Source organism: Macrotis lagotis, chromosome 2, assembly GCF_037893015.1.
Source record: "Macrotis lagotis isolate mMagLag1 chromosome 2, bilby.v1.9.chrom.fasta, whole genome shotgun sequence".
Taxonomy (NCBI): domain Eukaryota; kingdom Metazoa; phylum Chordata; class Mammalia; order Peramelemorphia; family Peramelidae; genus Macrotis; species Macrotis lagotis.
Window position 1 is genome coordinate 335,460,403 of NC_133659.1, and position 11,521 is coordinate 335,471,923.

The window sequence follows — 11,521 nt, forward strand, 5'->3', positions numbered from 1 at the left end:
TACAAGGGCTACAGAAATTATTACCCTGATTTTACAGGGAGGCTATGAATTCAGGTACTCTTGTCTTCTACACTGTGCTGTTCTGTGACAAACAGTTTAGCATTGTGTTATAGAGCTAAACATGGAGTCAGAAAGACATGGGCTTAGAGGGTTCTTGATCCCAGATTTCATTGCCATGGGGAAATTTTGAGGTGGAACCTGCCTCCACTTTTACAGTTTGGCACAAGTCTGGAACTTAATGTCTTAGAGAGTTGATGGGATCAGATGGTTGAGATACATCCACTGCAGAGCTTGAACCCAGGTCTTCCTGATGACCATGCTGGCCCCTCTGTCCAACACACCACAGTGCCCCCAACCTCTCTCTCCTCCTCTCTTTTCTCACTTCTTCCTATTGCTCCCTCTGTCTTCCTGTCTCCCTCTGCCTCTGTCTCTCTCCTTTTTCCTCTTTTTTCCTTCTCTCTTGCTTTCTCTCTGTTTCCATCTCTCCTGTCTGTCTGTCTCTCTTAGTTGCTATTATAATTTTGACCAGCAGTAGATGGTAGAGACTTTCTTAGTTGAGCCCCTTATCACCTCTTGCCTCTATTATTGAAGCCATCTCCTCAGTGGTCTCTCTATCTCAAGACTGAGCATTGTTGTTCATTTGTGATCTCTACTACCAAGAGAAATTTTCCTAAAGTGTAGATCAGTGCATGTGACTTATCTATTAACCAACTCCAATGACTTAGTATTTCTTCTGAGATGAAATAGAAACACTTCCGTTGAGCTTTTTCCAGCCTCACTGGGCAGCCAGAACAGCCTTCTCTCTGTCTCTCACATGAATTCCATCTCCTGGCTCTGGCTCTCTCACCTCCTAACTATAATGGCCTTGCTTGGAATGCATACTTTACTTGCCCTTCTTTATAGAATTACTGTCTTCCTCAAAAACCATCTTCTGGATCAAGTTTCCTTTTTTTTTTTTTTTTTTTTTTTTTGGTCTTCCCCAACTGCTTGGGCTCTCTCTTTCAGACTACTTTGTATTTTATTACTTTGTATATCTTTGCAGTAATTTATTTTATTTGGGGATTATATATACTGCACAAGAAGACAAGAATCTGAATTCTAAGCTTAGTCCTGACACTGACTCAATGGGTCACTTGGCCACCAGCTCTATCTTTAATCCTGTAAAGCAAAGATAATGCACTGCTGCCCAATCACTCTGCGGCAGTACTAGACGAGAATGGAGAGGTCACAAGACCATGGGTACATAAGGACCCATACTGAGAGGGTTGAGAAGTCATCTAATCTGACCTCCCACTTTGGGCTGAGAGAACTCAGGAATAACAGGACCTGGATCTTGGAGTCAGTAGGGTCTTCCCAGAGCACAGAGTCCAATCCCCTTTACGGCAGGACAGCCCAACTAACTTGAGGTCAGACTTGTCCTCACCTGTTTCATGGCATTATTTTAAGGCCCAGATCAGGGGTAGAGGCCCTGAGGCCACAGTGAAGCACTGTACAAATAAATGTAGCCACCCAACAAGCATGCATTGACATGCACTATCTTTTAGGTCCCAAGTAAGGGACTGTTACTTCCAGACTTCTTGATTTTTTTTCAGTACAAAGGCTCCTACCATCAAATTCTAATTTAGGTAGTTGTGTTAACTTGGCTAAGTCACTCCCCTGCCTTGGGCCTCTCTTCTCACTTATAAAATGAAAATGTTGAGCTGAATGACCTTGAAGCTCCCCTGTAGCTACAAAACTCATGTTTTTGCTATATTCTGCATAGCTCATAGGGTGTCAAAGGGTCACTCATTCTTTATCTTCTTTTTCTTGGGTTAGACGTGGATGAATGCCTGGATAACAATGGTGGGTGTCAGCAGATATGTGTGAACACGATGGGCAGCTATGAATGCCAGTGCCGTGAGGGCTTTTTCCTGAGTGATAACCAACATACCTGCATTCACCGCTCCAATGGTAAGTGTCTAGGAGGAAAGATACCTCCTGCGCCTCCTCCTTGTCTCTCTTTTCAATCCTAGAGCTAAGTTTGGGGATATGGTAGACTTGGGACAAGTCATGAGAGTTTTGATGCTATAGAAATAGAAAATGATGGGTCACTGAAATTCTGCCTCAATCTGCCATCTTTATCTTCTCTCTCCCTCTACCTGGGTTTACTGGTGGCAGAAATCTTCTTTGGAGAAGTGGTGGTGAAGGCCCTGGGAGCTCAGGGCTCGGCTGGCCTTGGAGTATGCAGCTCTTATGGGGAAGAGCCCCTACTCTATGCCTTACTCTCTAAGGCTCTGGTGGGGATAGAGAAAGACAAGTGAAACTTTCTCTCCCAAACAAGCTACACTATTTGAGATCATAGTTGGATGTGCAACTTGGAATGACTGTAGCAATGAGCTCCTAACCCTGATTGACATAAGAGTAGGACATAATGCTGAGTGAGTGGAGAGAAAGGGACAGATTGCACTAGGTGTTGTGGAGGTAGCAACAGGAAGGTTTGGCAGCTGATGTGGGGTAAGGGGAATTAATAGTCAAAGATGAATCAAGTATAGTGGTACCCCACCAGTAATAGGGAAGTTGGAAGCAGGAAAGTCTTGAGGAAAAATGAGACATTTGATGAAGATCACACCCCATTCATGCTTATTTATCTTATGATATTCACTCTGTCCAAACCAAAGTAAAAGAGAGAAGAGGGACTTCTGCCTATGGTTAGTTTTTAAAAATTAGTTCTGGACATGCCTTGTTTCTTTGATCTCCTTGGAGTAGGTTCCAGGAACCTGGTATTTATGAGCCCCAGAGGCAGGAGAGAAGTCACCAGAAAGTGTAGCTAAATACATCAGAGAAGCAATGGAGTAGGGGTAGGAGAAGATAATTAAGGATAAATGGAATATTTCTGGGAGGACAACTTGTCCTATTGGTCCTCAGGGACTGAAGTGGCACTAGAACTGTCCCAGGAGCACAGGTGTTCTGATTCAGACACCCTTTGGTTACTGAACTCATGGTTGGTTGTGTCTCTGATCTAGACTTAGGCAAGAGGTAGAGGAGTCTAATGGAAGAGAACAACAGTGGGTAAGAACAAAGGCTGGCAGGATCTTTGAAATGAGGATTTGGAAGATTAGAATTGGAGCCCCAATTCTACCATTTGTGTGACCCTGGGCAAATCCTTGTCTCTTAGCCTCAGGTCCCCTTCTGTCAAATGGGGGAGTTAGAATAGACTCTAATCTCCATGGCCCCTTCCAGCTTAGAGATCTCCTTTGAAGACCAACAGTCCAAATATAGAGTTCAGTTCATAGGGAGTGTCCTCCATGTAGTCTTTTCTGACTGGCCTGGCTATTGGTGTCCTCTCCCTCCTGAAAAAGTTTATGTCTATGCTGTTCATTGGGCCTGAGAACTTTACCTCATGCTGTGGTTTGTGTTTAGATGTATATGTTTTGTCCCTTCTCCCCAAATGGACTCTAAGACCCTTGAGGGCAGCTTGGTACAGGGTCCTATGCACAGTAGCTTCCTAAGGGACAATGAATGTATTAAAGTTTCTCCTTGAGCAGATCCAATCCAATCCAGTCTAAAAACATTTATTAAGAGTCTACTGTGAACAGACCCCAGAACTGGGAGCTGGGCAAGAAGATGCAAAGACTTCAGAATTTGAAGGATCTCTGATTTTGTCTGAGTACTTCCTCCACCAGTGCACATCATGATATCCTCTCTCTGGCTTGGTAGATTCCCAGGCCAAAACAGTTTTTGGCTGTGATCAAATAAATCAAGGCTCCTGTCACTAGCTTTCTGATGATAAATAACCCTGATGATTAACTGACTTGTGACTGATTGAATTTTGGAGTTAAGAGAAAGGGAAGATGACCTCAAGGTTTTGATCTTGGGATTTGGGTTAATGCTGGTACCGTGAGTCAGAATGAGGAAAATCAGAGAGGAACAGGTTGATAGCAAAAGATGATGAGTTTCGGTTAGGCTGAATTTGAGATGCTAGTGGACTGATTGGATAGAGATAGGTATTTATGGACAGACACATTGGAGATGCAAAGCTGAAGCTCAGGAGAGATGTCATGGCTAGAGATACATGTTTGAAAGTCAGAAAGGGACAATGGCCACTGGATCCTGCATGAGGTGCCTGAAGGGCAGGCTTGGTTTTTAGGCTCTTTACAAATATCTCATTGGATCCTCACAATAATCCTGAAGATAGATGACATTTGAACCCCATTTTACAATTGGGGAAACTGAGGTAAGCAGAAGTTAAAGTGACAGTCCTGGGTTACGCAGTCATTAAGGGTCAGAATTCAGGTCTTCCTGCCTCCAGGCTGAGCTCCACATCAGTCTCTAATGTGTGAATGCTTGAAGAGGAAGAGAATCAAGGCTGGAAATACTTATTTGGGAGCTCCTTAGCATGGTCTGGGCAGGCTCAGCATTTCTAGAGCATCTTATCATTGACCATGGGGACATTAGCTCTTCTCCCAAAAGGCAATCCTTCAAGTCCATGTTCAGAGAGAACATCTTTATTGGATAAGTGGATGCTCCCCAATTATGGATCGTTGCACTCTTAGATGTAAAAGATGTTTTAGTACTCTCTTGTTCCGGTGTTGGCCCGAGCAAGTCATTCACTTTCCCTGAATTTCAGTTTCGTCGTCTGTAAAAAGGGGAATAATAATACTTATAGCAGCTATCTCACAGGGAGCTGAGGAGCAAATGAGATAATAGCCATAAAACGTTTCACAAATTTTAAAGTGCATAATCAAAGGTAATTCTAAGGGATTTGTGATAGAAAATACCATCCACATCCAGAGAAGGAACTGTGGAGTCTGAATGCAGACCAAAGCTAACTGTTTTCAATTTTTAAAATGTTTCATGCTTTATGGTTTTTATTCCTTCTCATGGTTTTTTCCCCTTTTTGTTCTGATTCTTCTTTTACAACATGATTAATATGGAAATATGTTTAACAGAATTAAATATGTATTAACTATATCAGATGGCTCTCTGTCAGGGGATGGAGAAGAAAGGGAGGGAAGGAGAAAAATGCAAAACTCAAAACCTTACAAAAATGATTGTTGAAAACTATCTTGGCGTGAAATTGGAAAAATAAATAAATATTAAATAAAAACAAAAACAACACCCCTTCCAAATTTTTAAATGCTACAGAAAAGTCAGCTTGTTGTTATAAAAATGATGATGATGATTATTACAAGCATATCAGCATCAGAAGATTCTTAGATATCTAATCCAACTCCCTCATTTTACCAGTGAGATAAACTAAGGGGGAAGGGCCTAGCCCAAGGTAACCTAGCCAGGGTCTATCAAAACCAGTTATCCTCATCCTAAACCCAGTGTCTATCCAGCCAGAGGGCCTCAATAATTTTCTTTACTCAAAGATGAGGAAAAAAGAAACCAATTTTGTTAATGTGACAGAAATCATTCTATTAGAACCACTAAAACTGATTAGAAGTTTCAAAGGGCTTGTTTTAAAATTCAAAAATGAAGATTTTCTTGAAGTCAAACTTCTGGGAACCCCATTCTGTGGCCCCCTTTTCCCCTTCTCTTGCTGAATTCAGAGCTGAGAAACCCAATTCCTTGGCCTGGAAGGAGACAGAGCTGAGCCACTCCTGAGAATAGTGTACTTAAAGGTCATTATCTCCAAGGCCTGCCAGTCATTTCACTCCAGATAAATCGTTCCCATTCCAAGCCTGTTTGGTGAATGGTGGCGGGAGCCTTAATGGAAACCACTTGGCTGGGCTGCCAGTGCCATCCGGATTTCAACTTGCACATTATAAAAGTCTCCCTGCTAGAAGGAAAGGCTTTGGTGCTATCCAAGATGGAGCCTGGAGAAGGCCACTATGGTGTTCCAGACCCAGACTGGATTTTATGGGACCAGAGCAGATTGGTAGAGAGAAGATTAAGAGGGTTTTTATAGCAAGGGTAACCATAGTCAGCAGCCATGGCAGGGTGGTGTGGAGAAGGTTGACAGATGCATGTAAGGCATCACATTTGTGAGGTCAGCCTGTTTTTTGGTTTGAGCCAAGCCCAGAGATGAAGACTAAATAATAATATGACTGTCTTTAAAGGCAATGGGGTCAATCCCAGCTCTGTTCCTTATGACCTAGGGGAGCCTTAGCAAGGCAACTGACATTTATAAAGCCCTTTTGGGTTTACCAGGCATAGCTCCTAATCCTCACAATAAAATCCTCTGAAGCACGGAGGCAAGATTTGGAGGGCTTAGCTTGGAGTCTGGAATGTAAAGCATAAGACAGGAAGTAAGGTGAAACCAGCCTGGAAAGGGTAGATGGGAGACAGATTACCCAGGCCTTTAGATGCTAAACTGAGTTTATCCAGGAAAAATAGGGAGCCCTTTCAGATTCGTGAGCATGAGAACAGTTTGCTTAGACTTTGGCCACTTCAGAGACAATGGATTGAAGAAGGATTCTGGAAGCCAGGTGTCTAATGAGAAGGCTGCTCCTGTGGGTCAGATGAAGGGGGCCCTGGGAAGGAAGAAGGGAGCGACAAAATTGATAGGATGGGCAAGAATATTCCTGGCTGCCTTGTTGGACTCAGAACCCTCAAGAGAATCCTCTGCACCAGTTCATGGGGAGTGAACTCTCTCTCTGACAATATTCCAAGTTCTTAGGAACCAAGAGGCATCACAGCAGCATCCACCATGTTGATTATTGGCATCACAGCCCTGCAGGTTAGGGCAAAGACGTAGGGAGGGAAATTCCAGGGAAACAGATTTCAGTGTCTAAACCATCAAAACTGCCCAACAGAACGCTGATGGAAACCATCCTCATTTTCTCCTTGCTGGGGAGCCTTCAGGCTCAAGAGGAACTTATTGGGAGGTTGTGGAGAGAATAGGGGCTTGAAGCCACCATACCCCCCACCCCTGAGCTGTAGCACCTAAGGGTTTTGAATGTAGCACTTCTTGAAAGAGACTGCATTCCTCCCTCCCTTCCTTCCTTCCTCCATCCTTCCTATCTGCTTTTGTGTGTAATGACTTTGTATTTATTCCAATTCTACTTAGGTGTGTCTTGGTAACCCACCTTCTTGAATGAAAACTCCTTGAGGGGGGGAATTGCCTCATATACTGTATCAGCTTCCCATAACACCTCTGTCCAGTACCTGCCCCCAGGAGCTGGTTAGGAAATGCTTACTAGTTCACTGAAGGATTGAGTTTTCCCCTCCTTTCCTCTCTCTCTGACATTTATATATTCAATCAACATTTATTAAACACCAAAGTATGCTCTATAGGAGTCACCATGTCCAATCTGGTAGCAGGCTCTGAAGCAGACACAGGCAACTATAAAGCAAAATGAGACAAGAAATATGTTCTGGAAAGCTACTAAGCTCTGAGGTCAGAGCAAGAAAAATCCTTCCTATCTTGGGGGTCCAGGAGGATTTGTAGAAAAGGTAGAAATTTGAAGTATGAGTAGGCTGTTTACAAATATCCCACAGATGAGGTTTCAGAAATAAGAGTAAGGAAGAGGAGGAGGAAGAGGACATTCAGATAGAGGTTACTTACTGCCAGCACAAAGTCAAAGTGGCAGGGAAAGCAGTCTTGTCTAGGAATGGATGAGTCAGTTTGGCTAAAGCTTAGTACAGGTGAAAGAGAAGAGTAAAAGAACCAAAAGATCATCCAGCCTCATGGTATAGAGGGTCTTTATTGCCAGCCATGGGAAATGGGGAGCTATTGAAATGCTTTGAGGAATAATGGAATTTGGAGCAGGCATCAGGAAGATGTCTTTGGCAGGGCCTTCAGCATGGACTGGAAGAGGAGAGTCGGATGTTGAGGAGACAACTTGTTCAGTCATGGCCTACTCTTCATGACCCCATTTGGACTTTTCTTAGCAGAGATCATTGTACAGATAAGATAACTGAGACAAACTGGGTGAAGTGACTTGCCCAGGGTCACACAACTTGTGAGGGTCTGAGGCCAGATCTGAACTCAGGAAGATGAATCTTTCCTGACTCCAGGCCTGGGGGTTCTATCCATGGGACCACCAGTTGCCTCATGAAGAGACTACTTAAGAGTATAGGTCTTCTAATACAGTTCATGTGAAAAAAGCTGCCCCTGCCCTGACAGCTTATTAATGGCTCCTATGGATTATTATCCAGAGATATGATGGGTTTGCTAAGAACTGATCCTGTTGCTCATTTGTCCCTGTATCTTGTTCAGAGGCTTGTTTGGCCCAGAAAAGGAGTCTTGATTGAGGCTCCAAACAAACCCTGAGCACTGGAGGATGTAATCTCCCTGGGGTCATGATGCTAATTGAATTCTTCTTGTCTCCTCAGACTAGATTGAGCAGAGGTGGGGGGAGCTGGGTGTGTAGGGAGCAACTTTTTAAACATCTGAAATCACTTATTGCTATTTCTCTGGTGGGTGTCACTAAACTGAAGAAACGGAAAAAATCAATGAGTCTGGGCCCCTCTCCAAAGCTGCTACAGACAATAGATTGTCCAGTCTTTGAAAACAGCAATTGGCTCATAAACGCTTCATTTAATCCCACCCCCCAGAATCATATACTGTCAGAGGGGTCTTAGAACAGAGGATTGAAGAACTGGGAAAAGCCTTAGAACTGGGAATGTTAAAGCAGAAATGAAGTTTAAGTATTAAATCTATTCCTGTGCCCCCATTTTACAAACAAGAAAAGAGATTCAGAATAGGTTAATGTTTTGCCAAAGTCCATTGCAGAACTGAGACTAGAACCCAGTTCTCCTAACTCCCAGTCTAGAGCTCTTTCATTCCAGTACAATTACTTTAGAGGCTGACTTAACTTTAGCACATATGCGGAGAATTGTGCCCAGTGATTGATTGTCCCACTCCATTTGGATGGCTTCCTTTCTCCTTTATAGTTCTGGCCCCAAGACAAATGCAGCTACTCAGCTTCTGCACTCAGGCCCCTCTGGCCCTGGAAAGTGATAAACAACTCTTCAGGTGGCCCATAATTTCAAAAGAAATGACCTTTGAGCCCCAGTGGCTAAATGCTCACAATATATACTAGGCTAGTGAGGACAGAGCACTCCCAGATTCCCTCTGGGTCCACACTGCATCCTCATTAGTTGATATAAAACAAAACACAAACTGGGAACCAGGGCAAAAGGAAGGAGCCAAAGGAATAGATTCCTTGTCTCAGTTTAAGCTTGTGCATTTAAAATGCAAAACTCTGGGCTTTTCTGACTCCTGAAGACAACAGTAGAATCCCAGAGTCTCAAAACTGGGACAAATCTTGTCCACATGTCTTGTTGAGCTTGACCACTTCCAATGATGAAGTACTGCCCACTGCTGGAGGTCTTCCTTGCATAGAGGACAAATCTGCCTCCTTTGGACCCTTCCTAGTTCTGCCTTCTGAGCCCAAGCAAAACAAGTAGAATGCCTCTTCTCCAGCTAGCCCTTTGGCCACTGGATGATCACAATCACATCCACTCTACCAATCTTCTCTCTAATCCAGACTGAACATGTTCAGGATGGTCTTCATTTCTGCTTCCCATCCTGGTGGTCTTCCTCCAGATTAACTCCAGTTTATCAATGTCCTACCTAAAATGTGGTGCTCACAACATAATACTCCAGACTTGGTCTGACCAGGGAAGAAGCCAGCAATCCTGCTCTGGAGTCTCTCAATTAGTTTTAGTTCATTCAAACTGCCAGATTTTAAAAATCTGGACATGCTTTCTAACCATGACTTGACTATTCTTCACTTGCACAATTAGCTTTGGGAGTCAAAATACCCCAGGCCTCCATTTCATCATGGGGTGATCATGACCCTGGGTTCTTGAAGGTTTAGCCAGTAGAACATGTGCTCTGGCAGGACCAAGTCTGCTGGAAAGGTTCATAGTGACAACTACATCTTTGGCCTGAGCACAAGTCTGGTATAATATTGCTGCCTTCAAATATCTGAAGAGCTTTCATGATGTTCATGGAACATCTTCAATTATTTTTAAGGGAAGACCCAAAAAAGAATGGGGAGAAGTTACAGAGAGGTAAACTTTAGACCAAGAAGTAGAAATATTTCCTACCAGTGAATGTTGACCAGAAATGGAATCTAGATTGCTTTATCAATTCAATGAGGTCAGGGGTGGCTAGGTGGCACAGTGGTAGAGCACCAGCCCTGGGGTCAGGAGGACCTGAGTTCAAATCTATTCTCAGACACTTAATAATTACCTAGCTGTGTGGCCTTGGGCAAGCCACTTAACCCCATTGCCTTGCAAAAACTAAAAAAAAAAATTCAATGAGGTCTTCCTCACCGGAGGCATTAAATAAAGGCTGCATGATGGCTACCAATTAGGGAGGCCAATATGTAATTGAACTCAGAAGTCTTTTCATCTATGCTTCTATCAACTTTGTATTCATGTTTCTTATAAATCTCAATATGTCTGACATTAGCAGACAAGAGTTTTCATAAAGGAGGGTAACTAGGACAGAAGGCTGGTGAAGGGGCTGAAAAATATATAAGGAATGGCTAAAAGAACTTAGAAAATGGGAGTGGGGTCATGAAAGCTGATCAGTATCTGAAGGTCTCTCCCAGAGAAGAGAGCACAGACTTCAGAGAATTTCAGAACCTGAACAATGCTTTGAGACCAACTCCCTCATTTTACAGGGAGTGAACGGATGTTCAGAGAGAGCAATTTAAATTGTCACTAAGCATCTGTTAAATGCCAGTGATACAAAGAAAGACAAAAGCAGTTTCTCATGGTGCTCACCATTGTCACGAGGGAGACAACACAAACAATTGTATATAAATGAGATAAATATGGAATAAATTGAAGATGATCTTAGAGGGAGGTCCCTGGCATTAAGATGGATGAGAAAGACTTCTTGTAGAAGGTGGGACTTTGGCAAAGAAATAGGCAGTGAAAATACACAAAGTGGGGAGATAGAGTGTCTCCATAGCAAGGAGGATGCGGTGGACTGCAGAGTATGCAGAGGCAAGGCAAGTGACTTTTCTAAGGTATGCTATAAGTCACCAGGAGAACAATGCCTAGAACTCAGTTTTCTAGACTTTGGCTGTGCAGTGCCTTGACTTCATTAACAATGAATCTCCTCAAGAACCAATGGATAATTGGCCTGACCTGGATCTCTTGCCATTCATGATATTCTTAAATCCCTGACCTTGGCTGCCCATTCTCAAAAAACTGAGTTGTTCTTCCCTCTAAAGCCCATGCCATTATAGAGAAGAATTGTGCAACAGTGAGAAGAAATGTAGATTTAGAGCTAGAGAAGCAGGATAGACCTTTTGGAAGCCACCTCACTTCCTTTGGTCTTCATTTTCTCTTCTATAAATGAGGATTAGGTGACCTCTGAGGATCCTTCCATCTCTACATCTAGGATCCCCATGGGGTATAGGCCTGAGAACCAAAGTGGGGATGGGGCCTGTACCTCATGCTCTTTGTCAGATACAGATAATAAGGAATTGTCTTTCTTCCCTGAATATATTTTGAAAAAATAAGAATTCTATAAATGAGGAATAGCCTAACCCTAACTGGCAGGCCTCATAGTTGTTGGTGGCTCTTCTTATCATATGAAGAATGTCACTTGTTACAATGGTTATTCAAT

At 43.1% G+C, this 11,521-nt stretch overlaps 1 protein-coding gene across 8 annotated transcripts in view; it reads left to right on the plus strand.

Moving 5' to 3' along the window:
* SCUBE1 (signal peptide, CUB domain and EGF like domain containing 1) overlaps positions 1–11,521 on the plus strand; it is a 228,219-nt gene that overhangs the window by 70,609 nt on the left and 146,089 nt on the right. For all 8 annotated transcript variants that reach the window (XM_074227126.1, XM_074227127.1, XM_074227129.1 and 5 more), the window contains exon 4: positions 1,816–1,950. In XM_074227126.1, coding sequence (XP_074083227.1) covers positions 1,816–1,950 — 135 coding nt within the window. The remainder of the gene's footprint in view (positions 1–1,815; positions 1,951–11,521) is intronic.